This window comes from Rhipicephalus sanguineus, chromosome 1 (assembly GCF_013339695.2).
Source record: "Rhipicephalus sanguineus isolate Rsan-2018 chromosome 1, BIME_Rsan_1.4, whole genome shotgun sequence".
In the NCBI taxonomy this organism is placed as follows: domain Eukaryota; kingdom Metazoa; phylum Arthropoda; class Arachnida; order Ixodida; family Ixodidae; genus Rhipicephalus; species Rhipicephalus sanguineus.
The window spans coordinates 165,935,661-165,960,392 of NC_051176.1; the positions used below are offsets into that span (position 1 = coordinate 165,935,661).

At 46.5% G+C, this 24,732-nt stretch overlaps 1 protein-coding gene across 1 annotated transcript; it reads left to right on the forward strand.

Annotated features, from left to right (window-relative positions):
* The first annotated feature begins 626 nt into the window (after positions 1–626).
* Positions 627–17,813, forward strand: LOC119401670 (glyoxylate reductase/hydroxypyruvate reductase). The gene is made up of 9 exons (XM_037668594.2): positions 627–924; positions 4,118–4,248; positions 4,531–4,603; positions 6,105–6,221; positions 11,322–11,413; positions 12,222–12,299; positions 14,353–14,512; positions 15,405–15,535; positions 17,590–17,813. The coding sequence occupies exons 1-9, from the start codon at positions 845–847 to the stop codon at positions 17,712–17,714; spliced, it is 987 nt and encodes a 328-aa protein (XP_037524522.1). The 5' UTR covers positions 627–844; the 3' UTR covers positions 17,715–17,813.
* Positions 17,814–24,732: the final 6,919 nt, after the last annotated feature.

Here is a 24,732-nt window from a genome sequence, read left to right on the forward strand (position 1 = left end):
CGTTGTCGTCGTCGTCATTGTTACAATCTGTAGCAGCTGTAGATTTGTTTGTGAATGGCCCTTTGCGGGCCATTCATGTGCAACCATACTGCCGTTTGTTCTTGCTTTTCCTCTGTAACATTATGAGTGCGTTCTTCTTGCCCATAAAAAAAATGATGAAACGGTGGCTAACGAATTCATCTGCGTTTCAGCGCGCATACCTCTGTCATTGGTGACGACGAAATATTATGAAGTCCCGGAGTGCAGGGGAAGACGCAATTCCAAACAGGGGCAAAAGGAGTAAGTGTGCGAAGATCCGTTGTTGTGCTGCCTGACGAAGAAGATAACAGTTAACGCATGGCAAGGAAAAAAAAATGGTGCATCAATAGCGGCATCAAATGCGTCGTCAGTGACCCATGTTTACTTTTTGTGAAAAAGTATCCGATGCACTGCCAAACAAGGAGTAAAAAAAAGCCATTATGTCTGTTGGCGGGCACTCGTATGCAGTAAACATTTACCGGTGAAGCAGGGGGAATTAGCTAAATGTAACTATATATAGAACGACTCGGTCTACATTCAGCGTTTGTACGCCAAGTCGTCGACTAAACTGGCTTTGTGAATTATTGTGCAAAAACAGGGGTCTGCACTGAGAGAGCATGTGCGCCTCACGAAAGCTTCCAGGCAACAAACATCATCAGCATAAGCTCGCGCCGGCAGCTATGGCGCCCATCCTCGGCGACCACGTTTGGGCGTAGGACGTTTGGCCTTACCACTGGTGGGTGTAGCCAACGCCTAGAGTGGATCGCTCGACCTCACTCTTATCGTCAACTTAGAAGGTACGCGAAACCACTTGAAGATCAGCGACATGGCTTCACCTGGCAAGTACAAGGTCTTCGTGAGCAGGACCGACATACCACCCAAGGCCATGGAGCTCCTGGAGACGAAGTAAGTCATGTTCGTTTGTTCACTTCTGCCTCACTAAAAAGACAGCACGGGAAAAAAAAATAATCCAGGCAACTATTGACATTCTGCGGCGTAAAGATGTCTCGCCCTAGTCTTGCCTTTCGCAACGCCTCCAAGGTGCAGTCCAATTTGTGTACGCATTAGCGTGACGGAGACAAAGGAGCTAAACATTCGGGTCCCAGCGGCGCTGTCCATTATTTGCCATTATCTGGTCAATAGCCCACTTTGCAGCTACTGTGGGTGCAGCGAAAAAATTGCACCCTTCTTCAAAGATCGGAGATCAACGATCTCGTTGCTCTTTGATCTGCACTTTGACCTACACGTTGCTCGCTGACCTACACGGACACCAGCGCAAGCGGCTATAGACCTTTTCACAGAATGCTCCCTGGGCGCCACCATAATCCCCTTTGGGCTGTGCTAAATAGGCATGACCCCCCAAAAAATGCACTGCCGAGGCTGTGACGTCAGCCTTTATACTTCCGTGCTGCAGTACAGAAAGGAGGTGCTTCTTCTCTCCTGTGAAAAGGTCTATAAAGGCGCTGCCGCGTTCGTTCTCTCAGTGGGACACAGACATCGTTTGTGAAGAAGATGCTCCTTTTCATACTGTGTGATAGCCACACAGGCAGCTCTGTATTGTTCGTTCTTCCCTTCTTTTTCCTCTCATCACTCGTTCAAGTTTTCCCCTCAGTACAGGGTATCCTACTGGAGATTTCATATGGTCATCCTGACCTGTCTTTAATTTGTTTTTCACTCTCTTTTTCTCTCTCTTTTTCTCTCTCTATCTCGCTCACGAGATTGGAAGCATCGCGGAGTGGTTCACTACCCGTGTCATGGCACGTAACAATGCTAGTAAACGCTGTCGTACTGTTTTTGATGCTGGCAGGACGAAATAAAAGCAACACACAGCTTTCTTAGATATATCACCAGCAATTTCGTCCGTCATTGTAGGCTTTGTTACAAGCCACGTGGAGATCGCTTGTAACAACAGCAGAAAGATGACATTAGGTCGCTTTACGTAAACCTGCCGCAAAGGGGTTCTGTTGAATACGGGCCGAAACCGAAGTCACAAAGGGTAGAGGCTGAACTGCGCTATTTCAGCTGAGACCACATTGCCTCTACCTTCCAGCGTTTGTTTGAATGTGTTTCTGGTGCTGAGAAGAACGGGGCGAATAATTCTTCGTTGGTGGCTCTAAACCCCTGTCCAGGCACAGCAACTCATTGTCATTATGCATGTAAACGCAACCTAGGCCGTGCAGGCAGATTGATCCAACCTGGCCTGGCATATTCGGCCTCGTGGAATGGCACTCTTACTTGTCCCACATTCAAATTTCAGCAAGTATAGTCGATTCGTTTTTTGTTAAGTTCATGCAAACATCCATGCTCATATGCAGACTTTACGCTGGTAACATCAGTGAAAACGTCATTTGACAGGTTCACAAGCCGCACGATCGAAATAATTCGCAAGTTTGGCAGTACCCCTTGAGCATTTCCCAACTTCCACTTACGCACATAATCTTCGTTCTGGTCATGCATATTTAGATCACAGCTCCACATAATCAGTAGCGGGAAAGATAAGTCATTAATATATATATATATATATATATATATATATATATATATATATATATATATATATATATATATATATATATATATATATATATATATATATATAGAGAGAGAGAGAGAGAGAGAGAGAGAGAGAGAGAGAGCATCGGACGCGTTATTCGAAGGTCGCAGGTTCGGTCCCTGCCCGCGGCAAGCTATCTTTTCGTCCACTTTCCTTTCTTCACAATTACCTTACATTTATTACTAAAAACATCCCCTATACTTTCCTTGGCATTATTGTCTGTTGGATTGCATGGATTGCAACCTTTAAGGCGACGTTTTCTCGGCACACAAACGCAGCCATATTATAAAGACAGAGAAAAGTCAAGACACCACAAACGCCGACTAACCACTGAAAAAGGCGCACAGCGGCGGAAACGAAGGCACACACAAAAACTTATCTGCGCATGCCCAGGCAAGAGGCGATACCTATAAATACGACACGCGTGGTGGTCTACGTGAGAGATAGCCGTTCAGGCACTTGATTTCCTTACGCAAGTTAACCGATGATTGCCTCACGCATGCGCCACCACTATTATGATATGCCAGGCCTCAACCATTAGACGTACGCGTTTCTTCATTGCTGTGCCTGTGTAAAACTGCGCATTCATCGAATTTCGGTGTGCATTTACACTCTCGATAATGTAGACATATTAGATGGTGAGCCTCCGGTTAGCGATCTATCATGTTCCATTAATCCCTGGTTAACACAGCGACCCGTCCGTCCTACATATAGAAACGGCTGCAGCTAAAAGGAACCTTACACAACACACCTGTACGGAAATCAGTAAATTTGTTAGCGAGTTTTACGAAGCAAATGTCAGCCCGCTTCTTGTCTATCCCCCGCTCATTCTTTCTATGCACGGCGGAGCATATCTTGCCTAGCTTTCTGGCAGCCGTAAAAACAATATTTTTGTGTCAAAGTTTTTGTGTCTACCTTCTTTTCCGCCGCTGTGCGCCTTTTTCAGTGGTTAGTCGGCGTTTGTGGTGTCTTCTCTCTTGTATCCGTGTTTGCACGCCCAGTCTTTTCAACATGAATACTTGCCAACCAGCTCAGCCCTCCGTTATTACAAGAAACATCCAGCTGCGCACAAGTAAGCGGTACCAAAATAGCCTCGATTACAGTGTGTTAGGTTAGTTTATTTGCATCAGAGAAAGAAGCGTTTGGAGCATTAGAAGCAGCTGATGTTCTGCAGTATAAGGCAAAATGATACAATCCTGCACCACAGTGCAAGTTTGTTCATCATGTTAATGAATTTTGCAGCGAATAATCTAATCTTTTTTTTATATTTAGGCAAATATACCTGTTGCTGCCGTGGAATGACCCATGTTCTTTATGGAGCAACCGAGTACGTTTCGTATCATAAGCTAAACAGTCATCATCGCTGCCAACATGCAAAGCGACACAAATGACTGCAAGACAGCAGATCCAGCGTGCAAATAGTCCCCGGAACTTGTCATTTGAAAACAAAACAAACAAACAAAAAAACGCCTCGCAATTTATGAAGGAAGATGAAGCATGATTAAAACACGAATGGCTCATTGCGCAAGTACTGTGCTAACGCAGGTGCAACGTGACCAGCGTGGCTTGCACGCCGGCCAACTGGCTCGAGATATGGAGCAAGCACGTGGCCGGAATGGAAGGACTCTTCATCCAACACTATGAACAGATCAACGCAAAGACACTCGACATGGCCGGTAAGGGGTCGGCATGCTTGACACCGGAGGAATACGAATGACAAATTAAGGCATCAGAAGTCTAATTCTGTATGTTTGCTTGCACACAAAACTCGCATGATGCAGATAATGCTTATTTTGTGTGTGCGGGGGTGGGGGGGGGGGATGATGTGGGCTGCAAGAAGTGAACCGGTTAAGATAACAGTGTCCGATCGCAGGTCAAGCTTTAGTTGTAGTCTAAATGCGAAATACTAGGACTGCACAGCAGAATCTACATAATGAGGAAGTCATTCTGTGGCACAGGTACCCGTCTTCGGGTGGTGTCCACCATGTCAGTGCACCACGGAAACATCGACTTAGAGGAGTGCCGCAAGCGGTAAGCCCATCACTGTTCGAGTGCGCCCCCTCCAGAGTATACGTAAACATTGACTAGCCTGACACCGACGAGACAATAATGAACAGCGAATACGGTTCTAGTCATTGCTTCCTCGTAACCGCCTAAAGCGACGACACACACACACACACACACACACACACACACACACACACACACAAAAAATTGGGGGACCCTTAAGCTTCGCCTTTAAGAGTTGAACGCAATAGCGAAATCCGGCCCCTGGTGCGCACTTCAACCACTAATTGCATACTTATTAATGTGTATTGTTAGACACACACGCACACAGACACACACACGCACGCGTGCGAGAATGGTACATACAGGTTTTTGATCTAAAGCAAGAGTCGCATGGCCTCCAAGATGTACGCCGCGCGCTTGCCATCTCGGAGGCCATGAAGAGTCTCACAATGCCTCACAGATGGCAGCACATTACCTAGTGTTTGCTGTTTGCTTGATCAACGCCTCCTCTGGAAAGGCGGCATTGGCTTGATATGTTTTCCGCTAGATGGACATAGTTGTCCATTTCCTTTCTCGATTTTTCGCTCACGGATGATTTTTCGCTCACAACCAACGCAACCAACGGTCCCGACACCGACGACGGAATTTCTGCGACACGAGCTCTCTAACGCTATCGCGTTAACACACACATGCACGCACGCACGCACACGCGCACACACACACACACACACACACACACACACACCACACACGCACACGCACACGCACACACACACACACGCACACGCACACACACACACACGCACACGCACACGCACACACACACACACACGCACACGCACACGCACACGCACACACACACACACGCACGCACGCACACGCACGCGTACACCAGAGTTCTTAACATGCTGCCAAGTGAACTCAACAGGCAATTAAGCCAAAGAAAGCATAGCGGACGTTATTTGTTGGTTTTTAACTGTAGTGAAATCGTTATGACCTAAATAGAGATTAATTAGAGTGAACGAAAAAGCACCCTTTCCGTTGGTGGGACCCCAACCCACATCCTTCGAAAGTTGTGGGTTCGGATTCCACTGACGAAAAGGGTGCTTTTTCTTCAACTCTTACTCATTTCAACTTCAGTCACAACGATTAAACTACAGTTAAAAACCAACAAATAACGCCCGCTATGCTTTCCTTGGCTCAACTGTCTGCTGGTTTCATTTGGTTGTGTCTTACAAAGAAACGAGCCCCTCGAAAAAAAATTCTCCTTCTTAAGAAGATGCTCAGCGGGTAGTCTATCAAATTCGTGAATTGATGAATTTGTGTGAAGGAACACTGAACAAATAATTACTGAGTTAGGCACAATCTTAGTGAGTGATCCGCGTTCATTATCTGTTCCACAAGGACGCTCGTAAGCATACGAGGCGTTGCTCGCGGTCCGCGGAGGATCTTTATACAGTCCATTTCATGCGCCAAAGTGTTTGCCGCCAACCGGTCGTGTGTCGTCCTGTCTGCATCCCAGCGGAATCCACGTCGGGAACACGCCCCATGTGCAGAGCGACGCCGTGGCCGAATTCGCATTGGCGCTCACGATTATGGCTTCAAGGAGGATCGCCGAAGGCTTCGACGCAATAAGGGCGTGAGTATGAAGGCTTTGTATTGGAATAAAGTTGAGAAAAGTCATCAGGAATATGCCTGACGTTTCGGGACGTTATTGATAGGTTCTTACGTTTTCTACATAAACCATGAATGCACGAGTCGAGGGCCTGAAAAGGAATTCCCTTTACTATACTGATTGCGAATAGATAACTTATACTGAGCGAAACTACGTGAGTTGTGTTCGCCTAATTTTATTATGTGTGCGCATCAAAAAAAAAAAATCTAACTTGACACTTAGTTTTGAACTGCGTGCAATACAGCTGCTAAGCTGGATTTCTTGTCAAACCTTATAATGTTACCATATTCTTTATACGCCCATATGACGGGAACCGCAGCGCACTTAACAAATTCAACTCACCACTCAACATTGCAAAAGGAACATTGCATTTCATTGCACTGCACTGCAACGCTTGCCATTGCAACAAGAACATCGAAGCTCTGATGGCCGAAAGATGCACATCTGTCGAATCTACTGCGGGTGTCGGAAAGTGGTAGACAGCGATAGCGTCTTGTTCACGATTTTTCATAAATCACTGACGCGCGGCTATAAAATTTCTCATCAATGGCTTTAGGATAGCATGAAAAGCGTCCCTCAACTACGACTACAAACCACAGCTTAGAGAAAACATGAAATACTGAAGGTGGTTGTTTGATTCGCAAGTGTCTGCTTAGCGTGTCATACCAACTTTTAAATGCGAAGTATTTACTCACGAATAAAACCCAGGTTTTTATCGAGACCATTAAAGTCATTCGAATTTTTTCGTGTCCGAAATTCGCCCATTTATTGAGGCTTTTGTACAACAAATGACCGTGGAAGTGGAAAGCACGACATAAAATTGCAGCAATGAAACAAAAGCAAAGTCGGTAAACCAATTAGTAACTCTCTTCCACTCTTGACTTGTTACGTCAATGGTGCAAAAGATTACAAAGTACAAAACTCCAGCCCTATTGTATCCGTTTGGTGATCGAGCGACACATGACACGGGAGTGTGATGTGAACAAGAACGCATATCTTTATTGGGCGGCCTTTATATGCCGAGTAGAACGAGAAAGGGTGCGAATCCTCGCCGCACAACCATATCTTGAGGGGGCGGGTTTGACACGAGGCACACGATGCGCAAGATATGATACATCCTCCTTGCTGCATAAAACAATGGAAATCCAAGAGCATACATTCCAATATCTGTTAAGGTTTCACTCACGGACCTTGAACAAAGTTTTCGTTATAAGCTAGGCGTTTAGGCGCCTTGCGCTGTCGCTGTGATCTTAGAATTAGTGATGCGTCTGTGCCCGTGCTCGGCGCCGCATCACTGGACCCCGGCAAGGGCAAGGTCATTGGCCCCGCTTGTGCCGTTGTAGGCTGCCCTTCATCCTCGCTGCCTTCAGGAAGGTCCGAGCTGAAGGTCTCGCTGGTTAGCAGTAAGTGTCTACGATTCCGTCGCAGGTTTCGCCCCTGCTCTGTCTTGACGTCGTAAGACCTGGGGTGTCCGGACGGTCTGAGAACTTCAGCTTTGGTTGTCCCGGCCCCTTTTGAACGCAGACGAACCGTGGCCCCTGTTTCGAGCGGCGGCAGCAGTCTTCCGGGACGGTTGGTCTGGGAGCGCTTCTTGATGGCGTGGTCCGATCCGGTTCCCACGTCCGGCAAGGTGTTGCGCAATCTTCTGCCTTGTAATATTTCCGCTTGGGCCTGTCCGCACTCGAGTGGCGTTGTCCTGTAAGAAAGCAGACCAAGCCAGAAATCTTGCTTTGCTTCATGAGTTTTCTTTAGAATTCTCTTGATAACCTGGACGCCTTTCTCGGCCGAACCATTTGATTGCGGAAATCTTGGACTAGATGTGACGTGTCGAAAGTCATATGCCTTTGCAAAGGACCTGAAGTCATGACATGAGAATTGAGGGCCATTATCTGTCTGGACTTCCAATGGTATACCATACCTAGAAAATATGGCGCTGGTTGCCTGAATAACCGTGCTCGCCGATGTGTCTCGTAGCTCTTGCACCTCGAAAATTTGACAGGGCGTCGTATACGCTGAGGTACGACCGTCCGCCGTACTCAAAGATATCGATTCCAACTTTATGCCACGGCTGTTTAGGCACAGGGCGCATCAGCAAAGGTTCTTGTGGCTGCATGTATGCATACTTCCGGCAAATGACACATTTCTGCATGAACGCTGCAATGTCAGTGTTAAAGCCAGGCCGGAAGACAAGCCGTCTTGCCCTTTCTTTGCATTTGTTGATGCCCATGTGCCCTTGGTGAATTTTGTCTGTGTCCCTTTTCAAACTACTGGGAATGATTACTTTGCAGCTTTTCGCGGGTTTTATCGTCGCTTAGCCCAAAAACAAGTTGATCCCGGATCATGGAATCTGTCTGTGCGCCAAAGTTGCATTCACGGTCTTGCTTCTTCAAATCCCGTAGGAAGTGTTCAAGTGGCTCACCGGGGGCTTGACTCATGTTCCGAAAGACGTAGCGCTCATGTACTTCGCTGTACTGTGTAGCGCAGTATTCCTCGAACTTCTTCACAATCGTAGCATAGTCTTCCTTGCTCTCGTCCTACGTGAAGGTGTTGAAGACTTCGCCGGCAACACTCAGGAGTAAGGCTGCCTTCGTCTTGCTCGATCGAGGTTATGCAGGGGGGTCGGATGCGGTCAAGAAAAGCTCAAGCCTCTGAATGAACAGCTTCCAGTTCTCGCTGGTGTCTCCTGACAGACGCAGCGGGTCTGGTGGCTTGAGGAAGTCCATGGCTGTTCTGTCGTCGCCTTCCTCCGGTGAAGTCGTGGGCTTGGTTAGCCACTTCTGACACCATGTATCCGTTTGGTGATCGAGCGACACATGACACGGGAGTGTGATGTGAACAAGAACGCATATCTTTATTGGGCGGCCTTTATATGCCGAGTAGCACGAGAAAGGGTGCGAACCCTCGCCGCACAACCATATCTTGAGGGGGCGGGTTTGACACGAGGCACACGCTGCGCAAGATACGATACACCTATAGCTTAGAGCAGTGGTTCTTAAATGGGGGTCCACAGACCCCAGAGGGTCCGCGAAGCCATTTTGGGGGGTCAGCGAAATCCATCCCCCCCCCCCCAAAAAAAAAAAAAAAAAACGCGTTTTTTTGGAGACACTATGCCCCGTGACAACGGCCCCTTCTGATTTTTGGTGCACTTCACCGCATAAGTTTTGTGCATTGCGGCGGAGCTGACGTATGTTTTCCCCTTTTCCATGAGATGGCTGTAAAGCGTTTGTTGCAGTTTTCTACGACATATGCACACGAGCAAGCCTTTTCTAGGTCACCATATGACGTTATAATGACTTCACATATCGCCAAACTTTGTGACGTCACAGCGTGGCGTCACACGATGACGTCATCACATCACACCTTCGCTTGGTCAAAGGTGGGCCGATCACGGGGGTAGTGCAATACCAGCTGAGGTGCAGAACGCTTGCAGTGCCTCCGATCCTTGAGGTAATGAGAAAACCACGTTAGGTGCAGAGATATTTCGGAGGGGGGCGGGGGATGTGCAATACAGCGACTGAAAAGAAAAAGATGATGCCTTTCGCCTTCCAATCGTTTTAGGTGAATGCATAAGGGACCCTGTGAGTTTTCTTTAAACGTTGCGCATCGATTGTAGTATGCAAGAGTTCACCTAAGTCCACCGCAATTGTTTTAGTAGGGTTGAAGAAATCTTGCAGTTCCAGCGAGTACGACACTTGAAGATAAGCATGCGTGCTTTGCATTTTTTTCCCCCGCAAGTTCTGATTCAATGATAGCCGCTTATCATACCATTAGCGCTTTCAATAATATTAACTTGGAAGTTTAACGTTTCAAAACTACGGTACGATTACGAGGGGCGCCGTAGTGGAGGGGTCCGGAAATTTCAATCTTAAATGTGCACCTAATTCCACTTACACAGGCCTCAAGCATTTGCGCCTTCATCGACAATGAGGCCGCCGCGGCCAGGATTCGATCCCGCGACCTTCGCGTCAGCAGTCAAGCACCATAGCCACTAGACCACCGCGTCGGGTACTAGCTCTTTCCAATGAAGCGACCATGCCGCAACAGTTATGGGCTATGGCGTCGCGCTGCTGAGTACGTGGGTTCGACTTTGGCCGCAGCGGCCGAGTCGAAAATGGGACCGAGTGCGAAAATGATCATGTACGGTGCATTTACGCCATGCACACTTGCAACTGTTTAATAATATCGCGCGAGCATTGAGCAAATGATCTGGTAACGCTAATATCGCCGAGAAGTAGCGAGACCTGCTGTAGAAGCTATACTCGCATCGCAACTGCAGTTGCAATGCGGTAAGGCAAACGAGAACACAAGAGAGGCGCACGAAGACACGGCACCGTGCGTGTGTCTTCGTGTGCCTTCGTTGTGTCTTCGTTTATTTGTGCTACCATATAATTCAGAACTACTACAGAGCGCACGCGTACAAAGCACATTCATTTTGAAGACCACCTGGCATACGATGTGAGATGGATATACCCTGTTAGAGTTATCTGCGTTATTATGCGTCCAGAAAGCCGATGTGACACTGATCGTCGTATCGCCGATCTCGTTGCTTCTCGCCAACGTTTAGACGCTACCGTACACCCTGGGGTCAGTGGTGTAGCAAGTGGGGTGGTTTGAGGAGTTCGACACCTCCCCCCACCCAATATTTATATTTTGTATGTGTACATATACGCACACCATGCAAACACACGAAAGTACATACATAATGGGAGGTCAGAACCCCCCCCCCCCCCCCAAAGAAAAAAAAAAGAGAAGTTCTGGCGCTACGTCCGTCCCTGTGGTCGACGCTCGCGCGACTTTATTAAAAAAAAGGCGTACGTGATCCACGTTAAGAGACCCGAGGTAGTGAACATCAATCTTGAGTCTCCAACTACGAAGTTACTCATAAGCGAGTTGTGTTGGCATTTAAAAAGCCAGAATTTAGCTTAAAATGTGAAACTGCGACATTCTAAGCCAACAGCACCCTGCATTAAGTTGAACTTACCACACCCGAATCGTAGGCACCGTGACTTGCGCACCGAGGTTTTCGTTTATGTGTAGACGCCCGCGGCTTTGCAATCGTTACAGGGGAAATTGGACCCCGACAACTAATATGTCCTGGCTGGTCGGGCCTGAGCTCGTGGGCAAGGTTGCCGGGGTTGTTGGCCTGGGAAGTATTGGTACGTGTAAGCTGATGTGCATGCCACAGGTTTGCGCGAAGTGGGTTACGATAAAGTTGCGTTCGCGCGCAGGGTTCCCGTGCATGGACCATCTCATGGCAAAGTGTCCTTTGTCGCATATTGAAAAAAAAAAATGCGTCATGTTAAACACTGTACTCGGACGGCTCCCCAGAAAGACGAGCAGCTAGTAAACGACTATTACTGCTGAAAGCTTCCTTTGATAACTTCGTCTATGTGTACCCGTCTTACTATTTTATGCATACAAGGCGTTGTTGAGTATTAAGGGAGATTTTGAAGTCACTGTAGATGGGGGATGATTCAGTCATTCAGTTCGAAAAGCGCATACGAAGATGCAATGAGAGGGATGAAAAAATAAGAAAGTCGACTGAGCTTGAGCAATAATGGAATATTGTTACAGGCTTAAATGAACTTATATTCTTTTCTAGTATAGCTAGTTTCGTCTGCCGCGCAGCTTAAGTTCACCGCGATCACAGAAAAATGGTAGTAAATGCTTGACAGCTAGTACTAATTAAAAAAAAAAAACTTATTATTCTCTGCACGCACCGAAGCTTGCTGATTCTATAATCACAATACCTCAATTTAAAGCTTTCTGCGGTCACTTATGAGGTCGAAGTTTCCATTGATAGCTGAGGTAGAACTTTTCTTATGAAGACAAAAAACAGGCGGCATATTTATAAGTTAGTGCGCGTTATAAAATTATCGTGTAGCCTTCTAACACGGTGTCCCTTATCGCCGCGAGGTAGGTTTGAAGTACGCAACACACCTTGTTGAAATAAAAATGTTTCAGGAATGGAAATCGTCAACCGGCTGAGGGCATTCAAAGTGCGAAGTATCTTGTACCACAACAGGCACCCCAAAATAGACCGTAAGTAAGCTTCTCGATCTTATGGTCTTGATGAGAGGGCAGTCACCTTATTGCATATACTGCACAGTCAGCCAACTCTAATTATTACGAAGAATCATGCTCTACCGAGTGTAATATAGAGCGCAGCCAAACAGTATCGCCGTGTTTTGCTGATCCGGGCTCGTATTTTGCAAGTATTCATTTTCCTTCGATTATCTTTATTTTTCATCACCAGTACACTCTAGTGGCCGATCTCGGGCGAATACCTCGCGCGAGCCAACCACTAAAGGTGATAGGCACTCATATTAGAATTAAAAGAGCCCTCACCATCCTCTGAAAATACAAAAGAAAAAAAAAACAGAGCGCAATATTTTCTCCTGGCGTTTCTCGTCTTTGTGGCGCACTTCGAGACGCAGAACAGTGATTCCCGTGACGTCTATATTGTACATACTCTCGATTGGTCCATATACGCGAAATTTCTATGTGAATTGTCTCCTGCGCTGCTTTGCCATGCAGCCGCCCATCCGTCCTTCCTTGCCTCGCATGAGTATCGTGCGCGATCGACTGATTTCACTTCATTTTCTGCGTTTGCGTCTGCGCAAAAGGGAGATAACAGCGTGTAGCCGACAAGCGCGAAATCTTGATAGGGTCAACGCTTAGTGCTGACACGGTACACGTCCAAAACTAATTAGAGCGCAACCACACGACACATTCACACACCCACACACCCACACACCCAGACATCAACCACGTACAGCGCTCACACACCCAGACATCACCACGTACAGGTTGATGTCTGGGTGTGTGGGTGTGTGGGTGTTTGAATGTGTCGTGTGGTTGCGCTCTAATTAGTTTTGGAAATGTTCTACCAACTAGCCCAACAACAAGCTCTTTTACAGTACACGTGCTTTTAAGAAATAAGTAGCGAGGGGGAGATATGGCCTGTAGGAAGGGTATCGAAAGCGAGGAGGAAACCACTCCCTCGTCTTTGAACGCGGGGTGGTGAGGGGCCCTTCAAGAAGTTGGTTGCGACAAATCGCAAAAGAAGTGCAGACGCAGACACACTGCAGCGAAAGCGAAGGAGACAACACAAAGGCCCACTATCAGCTGAAAGGTCGCGCAGTTGCGGAAAAGAAGCCAGGCACGAAACTTAACTGCGCGTGCTCAGTAATCTAGCACACGTGAAGCTCCTACGCGAGGTATAACTGCTTAAGCATGACGTTTCATCTTTATGCAGGGTAATCGAAGGGTGGCTCACGCATGCAGTTCCCACTAATATTGACATGCCGAGCCTCAACCATATAAGACGCGTTTCTCCGTTCTTGTGCCTCCATGAAAACTGCGTAGTCTTCGAATTTTGGTGTGAACTTACAGTCGCGATCAATGCAACGAAAAATTAGACGCTGGTCCTCCGGTCAACGACCTTTTATGCTCAATTAATTGCTGATTAATACAACGGCCTGTCTGCCTTACGTAGAAGCGATCGCAGCTGAACGGAACTCTGCGAAGCTACACCAGTACGGCTTTATGCGAATTTATTAAGAAGAAAGCATTATAGTCTCATGAGTAAAAGAATACGGCGTCCGGCGGCACCTATACGAATGGTATCAACCGTCAAGTGGGACGATCTCGCAGGTGGTGCAATACTGGGTGAGGTGCACACAGAGCTTCCGGAGAAGAAGGGGGGGGGGGGGTCTAACTTTAAAACCAAACAGGCCGCTTTGTCGCTTGCACACATCATTACAAATAATGCGTTGAACAAACGACATGCTGTCCTTTACAACTTTACAGCATACAGAAGGAAAGAATATGCGTCCTCGTCGAGAAAAATATTACTAAATATCACCTTGCGGCGGTAAGATATTAGTAACATACGCCTTTCATTCAAACGTGACGTCGGGGGCACTATATTTTCATGAGACATTTAGCTTTACATCATCACAAACTCGACATCTACATGATCAAGTTCATCTCTTGGCGTAAAGCATGCCTTCATCCTCACATGCACGGTTGAGGCACTCTGATTGAAAACTTACACGACTCGTCGTTGTGCTTTTGATGGATGGTCATTCAGCGCTGCCGTACGACATCCAGTACACCACACTGAAGCATCTGCTGTGCAACAGCGACATTGTTATCGTCAGCTGCCCACTCAACGCGGAGTCGCAGCAGATGTTCAATGAGAAGACATTTCACCTGATGAAGCATACGGCGATCTTCGTCAGCATCAGTCGGTGAGCAGAGCTTTCCATCTAGACAGGAATGCGCCAGCGGCAGAACATGCGTTTATCGGATAACCGCCCACAGCTGCAGAGACTTGGAATGCAGCCTACTGTCGCGAGATTTTCTTAGCATGCTTATATCTATAAAAACGGGAAAACTCCTTGACAGATATAAGATACTACTTTGTTTTTATTTTTTCGATTCGGGAGACATTTCACTGTAAATTATACAACGTAGTAGTGTTGGTTCTCAAGCTTCGATTAATTTCAATGTATTCCCGTTCACAGTGAATAGGATAGTACGACTCCGTGCACATGCGACACCCTGCATTTCTCGTAAATTTTCTTATCGGGTTTCTTGAACAACCGAGCGAGCACATCGCAATTCGCGACGTGCGGTGCACATGATACATATGGGACATCCACTTGCGAAACAGTGAACGCATGCCGACGGACAGGGGCTACCTTGAGGCACTAGGCGCGTGCGAATGGCTGTCTCATTGTCGCCCTCTGCCCATGCGACGGACGCCGTGATGAACGTTGCGAACAAGAAATCATGCGAGATCATTGGGCATGGCGTGCCAGCAGTTGAACTAACAGAAGAAATAGCGTTCCCAGTTATATATTTCAACGTTGTGTTACGCAGGCTCACTGGCGAGATTATAGCTTTACTGTATTTTACTGATTACGTCGCAGTATGGTACAGTATACTACAGTAACTCTAGGCGCGATTAGAGTTTAGAAGCAGCGGTGGCGCAGCGACATCTGTCAACCAGTCTCGAGAAACACTCGCTAAGTGAATGAGCCTCCGCTTTTCCGCGAAAAAAATAAGTTTATCTAGTCGAGCAGAAAAAGAAAAACGATGGCGTCGACAAATCGCCATTCACCTGAAAACCCAACGCAGGCGAGAAGTGGTGAACGAAGAAGCCCTCTGCAACGCTCTGAAGAACGGTGGGATCGCCTTCGCGGCGCTCGACGCGGCTGGCAACACGCCTATGGACAAAGACAACCCACTTCTCAAGCTCCCAAACTGCGGTGAGTGCGCGAACTGGTGCTGAGCTCAAACATCCTATAGCCGGCACTCTATGAGCCACGAGGTCACGCGCGAAAGCGTAACGTCATCAAATTTTTAGTGGGAAGCAATACGGCAGCATTTCACTTAGTGCAATCTTGGTTTTTTTTTTTCACCGAGAGATTGTTATCAATTATTTCACTTGGCGCGATGTCCCAGGTCGAAGTGCGCAGGCGTTTGTTTATGAAGGAGGGGTCGGCCGGGCAGATATGTAGAAAAAACCTCCAAATGGCGTGTAGTAGTAGTAGTATTAGGAGCAATTTATTATCAAGATAAATAATAAATAAATAAGGGAAGGAAATCAGCGATGACCGATGAAACGATCTCTGCTGACATTTGAACGGCGGTCAACATTTAAGGGATGAGGTAGAGAAGTAAGCGGAAAGGGAGATAGAATATCAGAGAAAATAGAGCAAAGTAGGGAACTATTTATGTGTTGAGCAGAGCGACCAGAGATAAGCCATGAATGACTTCCATGAGGGAGCTTGTCACCCTGCTCCACACATAGGCACCGCTATGTTACATATCGAGCTGGCGGGAGTCAGTCGGTTGGCAAGGCCTGGCTTCTCTTGAAGAGCAGGTGCATATTCACAATCTGAAAATTCCGCACCATTTCCTGAAAAAATAAAAAAACAGCTTTTTCAAGGCACCGCACGCACAGATCGAAGCAGGTGGTAGTGCGAAGCGCCTCCCGCCTTCCGTTATAAGATAAATTTTGTGGGTTCTATCCAACTCCACCGAAAATAATCTCAAATGGGCGAACTTGTAATATACCGATTCGCACAACGAAAACTTCGTCGTCGGTCACATGAAGGTATTAACTGAACTTGAAACTATAAACGAAGCTGCTAGGCGTGATAGCGACAGTAAGGAAGCCAAAAATGAGAGGCAAAAGCATGTGAAGACTGATGAGGCCGAGGAAAGGTAATTTACGCAGGCTTACTAATGCTGTTAACTTTAAACACTGTTGTATAGCGCTTACAGACGAGGGCATGTACGAAACGAAAACAAAAACACAGTAACAAAGGCGCCGATTAATGCCGAGCAGGTGTTATACTATAACGTATTCCATTAAGTTGTGAAGTAAGTTACGTAAACCAGACAGGCAGATGTGCAAACGATAGACAGCGTAAACAGATAACAAAGAGACGAAAGCTACCCCAGACATCTTTTTGTCTCTTCATTGCCTAAACTGTAGTTGCGGTCTATGTATTTAAAATACAGTTATTCTGGGCAGAAACCGGTGTGAGTTATGCTCGCCTGATTGCGCTGCACAGAGCCATTTCACGCCACTGGTCCCAACCATGACGCTCTGGCAACATCTACTTCGCTCAAGAAATAACAAAAAGTTACGCGCTTATAAACATTACTTGTACAGTAGTCTGTCAAAATGTTTTGAGCGCAGGAAACACTTTGGGGGCATGTGAGAGCCATTTGAACTTCAAGAAAGGGTGGAAAACCAGGTGCACACAAAAAAAGGTTTGACAAAAATCGCACTTTGCGCGCATTCTTTCAAAGTTTGCGTTTTTGCGACGTCTAAGCATTTTGCTTTCATCAGAAAACAGCTTCACAAAAGACATTTATGTTTTTCATGAAATAACGCGCAGAAAAGCGGATATAAATAAAAAGCGTCACAATATTGGCCACGGAAATTCTAATCGAAGTAACTTGCATTTCACCCGAGGAATACAAAATTTTGAATTTGACTCCCACCACTGCAATATTTTGGTTCGCACTTCGACGTCACCTCGTAGCATGCTGGCGGGGAATACGAAAAACAAAACGAACTAACTGATTTTGCTTCAGATTATGTTGGTTGGTAATTCAGCAAATTCAGTGATCTCTCGGCAAGAGGCACAGGGATTGTCTGTGCTTGGGTGTGCGGCACCAAAAAGCGAGCTGCCTGACGCACGACTCTGTCGTTTTCTCCCCCCATCTCTCTCTCTTGTGCTTATATTTGCGTCACGACTCGCAGAGAGTGCTTAAGCCTGGCTCATCCTGTTTTCCACTTCCTCAGTCGTCACGCCCCATATCGCCTCGGAAGGGAGGGACACCATAGTCAAGACTGCTGTCATGTGCACCGAGAACCTCCTGGCAGCGCTTGAGGAGAAATACCACGCCGCTGCCAACCTCCTCTGCTGACGGCCCGGGAGAGCTCGGTTCCTTCAAAAGTGTCGCCTCAGCGACTTTGAGCGCGGCTACTATTGAGGGCCAAAAATAAAAAAGCGGGGAACCTTCTCGGGCGACACCTCATTACATTTGGCTCGCATGAAACGACACTCCCATTACAGATGGAAAGAATACATAGCTCGAGTCTTGTCACGGATGACTGTCCAAAAATACCTCGAACTGCGTTTGTAATAATAGCTTACAATGAAAAAAAAAAAACCTGTGTATGGAAGTCCGGAGAATATGCAAACACAAATGAACGTATTAAAAGAGACATCGTATAAGACACGCTATGGTAAGTAGTTAGAGACAGTGACAAAAAAAAAAACAAAAAAAGAACCCCAGACATCTGCTTCAGCGTACAAAATCGGGCAAGTTGGTTTATATTCGTGGTAAAAGCAGCGCGAAACGGCTGTACCACAAGAAGAACGACACCGGATCTGCTTATTTGTTGTTATAGTGCAAGCATAGACAAGCACGTACTTAATGCAAACATATTCACATAAAAACAGCCGTCATATGTGGACAGCGCTGAGATGTGTCTTTGTTTAGTTAATGACCTATTGGGCTAAATGTAACGATAAATAGAGAAACAAAAGCGAGAGCTGCACAAATATATTTACGCAACAACACATAAAAAAGGAGGAGATAGTCAGATGAAGTTCAAAGTAACGCAATGTTCATGAACACTTACAGGACATGACCACAAAAGGTGATGCATTGCAGAGTATGCATAGAAAAAGTATATTATATTACTTAATAACAAAAATTACTTTCAGTTTGCAAAAACAAAACAAAAAGCAAAAAAAAAAACCGCATCTCCACGAAATTAATCATGACGAGTGGGCGAAGCTTTGGGTATCGTATGGGTGAGTAACCGTACGTTGCCCGAGCGTTGCCCGAGCGTTGCCCCATATAATGTAAATTGAGTGACATAAAGTGACATAAAGTGACGTAGTCGACGACAAAGCAAGGTCCTAAGGTCCATAATGTCTACGTTGAAGTCGCCGACTAGTATAAAGGGTTTGTGCTTGTAGGATTTTTGTATTGTTCTGACACAATTATGATTGATGTTCTTCTATTGTAAACATTTTTTTATTCACATACACACATATGTTTCGACTATAGCAGCGGTTTTCTGTATACCGTGACAGCGGACAATGAGAGTCGACGACAAAGCTAGGTCCTAAGGTCCATAATATGTACGTTGAAGTCGATTACTAGTACAAAGAGCTTGTGCTTACAGGTGTTTTATATTGTTTCGTTACAATTATGAATGATATCAGTCTATTGTTAAACCTATTGTTAAAACCACGCATCTACACGAGGTGAATCATGACGAGTGGTCGAGTAGGTATGTAAGCACGGAAGCCGATATACGGATGGACGGACATGTCTCTGTATCAAGGTGCTTCGCCCCTAAAAAAATAGCGTAGTTGGGCGGACACTGTTTCCAAGTGTTCGTAGCGTCCTACGATGAAATAAACTTTTTCTAAACACAGCTTGCACTAGAGGCGCAATGCCTCTCTTTCTCTCTCTCTCTTTCTTTGTTTATCTCTCCGTACTCGTTCTCTCACCCACCAGGGTTATTACAGGCCACGCCGGAGACATCGGCGCACGTGTTCTGGAAGCGAAGCAGAAAAGGACGAAGATGAAGAAGAGGATGTAGAGAGCGCGTGCCGGTTCATGATGATGATAATTTCTGTTTCTGACAGGCAAATTACGGCGAGCTTCAACAGCTTCGCTGTTAAAAATAGCCCCACCCGGGCCGCATACCTTAGCAGCCCTAATTAGCCACAGCATTTTGAAGGCGAAAGCCTTATACGGCTCATGAGAGGGGTTCCTTGGCGAAAAGCCGGCGTCTGGTACAAAAAATCGCGTGACATCTCAAGCGTGTCTCGAGCCCCGCGATCTGCGCGCTCACTTCGTTATTGCGGAGTTCGCGCAACTAAACAAAAATTTAAAAGAAGAAACGTTAATATCACGTGACCGCGTGAGCTGCGCGCTCACTTCGTCTTTGAGGAATTTCCGTGGTTAAAAAGAAAGGAAAAGCAAAGTGACGTTCGCGTGATATAAAGTGCACGGTAAAATAGCCACACCGGCTGGTTTTCGGCTTCGAGTCGCCTTGGCGAATGCTTCTGACCCTGTACACCTCAGTTATAGACGTGCAGTACAACCCCGCAATGAACCTTGCGCAGACAAACTTCCTAATATTGGTCGCAGCGATGTCAGATTGATTTTGTCAACCTCACTCTCACGTAGTACACGTCCCCCAGAGGACAGTGTGTGTGCAGCGGCTCATTGTGCCCTACCATAGTCACCTATCATCATACTTCCCTCTTCTCCTTTTCCCCTTACCCCCGGGAGGAGTAGCAGGCTAGAAACCAGCTTTCCAGGCCGACCTCTCCTCCTTTCTCCTCATTAAACATTTCTTCTTCTTCTTTGAGGTATCATTACGACTACACTCTCGTATCAATATTTGCATCGACGGTTGCAACCAAAATAGTGTAATACCAGTAAGCAGCTCCCACAAATGGCCCACATTAAATGGCAAGCTACGGCCGCCTAATAGGGAGTTCCTGCCTGAATTTTTTTTCAGGCTATGTAAGTCGCAAAAAGACGCAGCGCAGTCACAGCGAAAGCTGAAAGAGTGGCCATTCTAGAGCCCGTTGTAAACTCTCCTGGGGCAGCTAATACAAGTACACTTGCAAAGTACCCACTACACCATGAGTCATAATTTATGCGAAGTAGGGAATCACCCACTATGCCATTATTCGTCATTCTGCGGAGAAGCGAGGTAGCCGCTACACATTTGTAAGGCATTATGTGCACTTTGTTGATGCTGTGGCTGATGACGATGAAGAATTATGGCAGAGGACTTTGTAGTGGGTGGGAAGCTTTAAACCACATACTGGTTGCGCAATTCGCATTGTGTGACGCGTGGTTGTTATTTTGCTCTTCTACCGCGCTATATTACATATGTTAACGCGATTCCTTGTCCGACATGGCGGCTGTATGGAGTCTATAGCACCGGCGTGGCTCTGTGGTAGAATACTGAACTTCCACGCAGAGTACCCGGATTCAAATCCCATCCGATCCGGGATAATTTTTTCTCATTTCGTTTTCTATCATTTTGCGCGGTAGCGGGTACGGCCACCGGTGGCGGACAACTACGGCACCAAAGACGTCTGCTGTTGTGATCTCATAACTGTTTTCGCTGTAAAATTGCGGCACATGTGACCTTGTCTGTATGCAAAGCGTTGCGAGCGACAGCTCCGTGCCTTTTACACATATACTCTTTACCTCTGCCGCCGCACCTAGAACATATGTCACGTCATAAGACTACTATCGGATCCCGAATTCATCATCACCGTTCAGAAATAATATGCGGGAGAGCTGCGCTGTGCACTTACCATTACCATGGCAGTGGTTTTGATTTCATGGCAGGCCGACCTAAATGTGTAGAATATGCCGGCTATAGACTGTGAAACGCGAGGGCCTCTAGAAGCAGGCTTCTCCGCACAAAGTCTCTAATTGAGGAGAAGCCAGCTTTCGTGAGAGTCTGTAACGGTTAGATCTGTGTAGTGGCAATTTTCGAGACGCCGTTACAACTACCCTCAGATGCAACACTACACCGTAATTAATATTTTTAGGGGCGAAGCACCTTAAGGCCGAAGTTTGTCCGTCCGTTTGACGTCCGTTTGACGTCCGTGCGCACGGCACATGACCGTGTAAAATCGAAACATCAGGTTTATCAAGAGACTAATATCAATCATAATTGTGACAGAACGATATAAAACACTTGCAAGCACAAACCCTTTGTACTAGTCAGCGACTTCAACGTACACATTATGGACCTTAGGACCCAGCTTTGTCGTCGACTCTCACTGTCCGCTGTCACGCTGTATAGAAAACCGTTGCTGTGGTCGAAACATATATGTTTGTATGTGAATAAAAAAAAAAGGTTTACAATAGACGAACATCATTCATAATTGTGTCAGACCAAAACAATACAAAAAACCTACAAGCACAAACCCTTTATACTAGTCGGCGACCTCAACGTGGACATTATGGACCTTAGGACCTAGCCTTGTCGTCGATTCTTTATGTCACTCATTTTACATTATATGGGGCAACGCTCGGGTAAGGTACGGTTACTCGCCCATACGATACCAAGAGCTTCGCCCACTCGTCATGATTCACTTCGTGGAGATGCGTGTTTTTTTTTTTTTTTGCTCCTGCATTTTGGAGGTATGCCGTCCTTTCCAAGTCATAGGACTTGGAAACGATGGTATGACTCCAACCGTCGGTATACCTCCGAGAGCTGTCGTTTAGCGACCGATAATGGCCTCCTATGAGGCGGGAAACTGGGATATTGCGCAGCAGAAAATAAGCACCAGAACTCGGGGTTCCCACGTAGGTGGTCGACCTTCCGATCCCTCTATTACATAATTAGCTTCAATCATTTTGTTAGAAACGCAGCGAATATTGCATTACATGATTGATGAACAAGTGCGGCGCACGGTTTATTTTTTTTTTGCGATAGCAATTAAACAGACACTCCAGGCGCATTTTTGCCGTCGCCGTCATGTTCCGTGTAAAGTCCAAATCAATAACATTGCCCTCCGCGTTGTATATTCTGTGTGCGAGTGAAAGCGCGCGAGCACTGCCAACGAACGCCGCTCAAATAGAGAGGAAACGCGCCAGCCATCTCCGCAGCGCTAAAGGCGCATGGAGAGAGGAACCAGAGGAGGGGCTGCGCGGGTCCGGTAGGAAATGCTTACTTTGACCGACCAGGTGTGGTTGCCCGTGGTCGCGCGCACCGTCTCCCGTATCCTTAGAAGGGATCAGCAGATGGTTCAAAGCTTTGTACGTGTTGTACTCTCACAGCAAAGTTTGCATTGAAGCCATATACAGCAAGAATATCACTTCGCTCGATGCAGAGGCCGCGTTTGCCAAAGGAATGAGCTGCTAGCCTTACTTCGTATAACATTCCAGTTTGTTGCTATCGCATTCATTGCTTCGCGCTTCCGGTGAAACTCCTTTTTTTATTGAAAGGACGGCGTTAGTGACTACCGCTCACGCAGTCGTGTTGGAAAGAACGCTACTAATATATGACTTGCTCCTTTTGGAGCGCAAAAAAAAAAGAAAATTAAGGCAGCTTCGCACTAGTGGTGCCAAGGCCAACTCCGGCAATTTTTCGAGGTCCATGGATCTCAATAAAATTCGCTGGGTACGTTCCTTTTCACGTTCCCGTTATTTATGCCAAATTACAAGCTGGAGACATACGCAGACTCACTGCAAATTAATTTTATTGATTGCCCCGACTCTCCCCACCTCGCTGCCCAGAATTATTGGCAACATTGTGTGCGTGACGTCATTTTTGTTAAAGCGGAAGTGACGGAACCGAGGGGCCCCTAGAGCGCCTGCTATCCGCAAGGCAACAATTGGGTGGGGGCTAGTTGGAACATATACTGTCGAAAATTTTTTTTTTATTATTGATGCGCTTCGTCTGTGTTGTCCATGTTTTTTCGTCCTCAACTTTGCAGCGCTAAAAATTTTTCTACAGTGGGTGGCAAGTGGTGTCACGTTGTGGGCTGCACACGATTCCCCGTTGGCAGTCACGAAACACTCGCACCTAACGATTACATAGCTAGCAATGCCGGTTTACCGCACGGAAAGTACGGTACGTAATACCGTACCGGCTAAAGAATGCACATGAGTGAACATCACCGAAACACTTTCCGTAACATATACAGGGTGCACCGTGACCGCGGGCATATGGTATACGGTGAGCTGCGCATCGTGCGAAACAACGTAACCTAGTCTAGTAACGTTGGTGCGAAAGGTGGCTCATACTTTGCTTATATTAAATTCATTCGGCCGTACCACCGTGATGTTGAATGCCGCTATTGCCAAACTTATGCACTCTTCCCATAGCAATATTAAGAAGCTTTAGTTAGTCCGCGAACTTCTCGGCGATAGCATTTTACCCGATCACCGCCCCACAAACTTGAGCTGCCTGAAGAGGTGGCGCCATCTGGCGGTGGAATGCGCAACCAGGCAAGCAAAGAGCTAAACAGGTGTGTTCCACTTTATCGAAGAGGAATTGCCATTATAGTTGGCCTCCAAATGCGTCGGAAACGCAGCTGTCATTTTCCGACAGCTCAGCTTGTGCACGTGACACGGTCAATCACACACAAGATTTTCGACGGAGTCACCTTTCAACCAAGCGTCTGCTCTTCGCCGCTTTCGCAGTTTTCATACTACGCGCTGGCGGGACCGGCATGCCTTGCATAATTTCCGGTTTTGTCCCCACTTATACGTCACGCGAAGACAGTATGCTCGGTTGGGTTTCGGTTTCGGTGTTGCGCTTTTTTGCTTATTTAAAATTATTCTCGAAATTGCCGAGTATTTCTGCTATCGGGCCCGTGACAGGAGCGTCTCGGGAACATAAAAGCACCATTACTTTGACATGGCCAGAAAATCGCCGGAGTTGGCCTTTAAGGAAGTGCGGAGCTGGTTTGCCTGCCTTGTTCCCCTTTATTTTTCTCTTTCTCTCTGTTTTTATATATCTTTTCTGTCTCTGTTTATTTCTATTTGCCTTTCTCTCTTTATCTGTTTCTTTCTCTTTCACGCTCTTTCTATATTTCTTTCTCTTTCTTCCCTTTCTCTCTCTAGCTATATTTCTTGCTTCCTCTTTCTTTCTATTGGCAAGTTAATTTCTTTCTCTCACTTTCTTTGATTCTCTCTCTTCCTCTCTTTCTCTTTCTGTCTTGCTCTCTCTTTTTTCTATCTCTTTTTTGTGTCTATTTCTTTCTCTGCCTTTATATCCCGTCTTTCTTCCATTTCTTTCTCTTTCTTTTCCTCTCTTTCTGTACTCTTTCTCTCGACCATCATAGTTATTGCATCCCACGCCGGACAAATCGGCGCATGTGTTCTGGCAGCGAAGCAGGAGATGAAGAAGAGGACGAAGAGAGCGCGTGCCGGT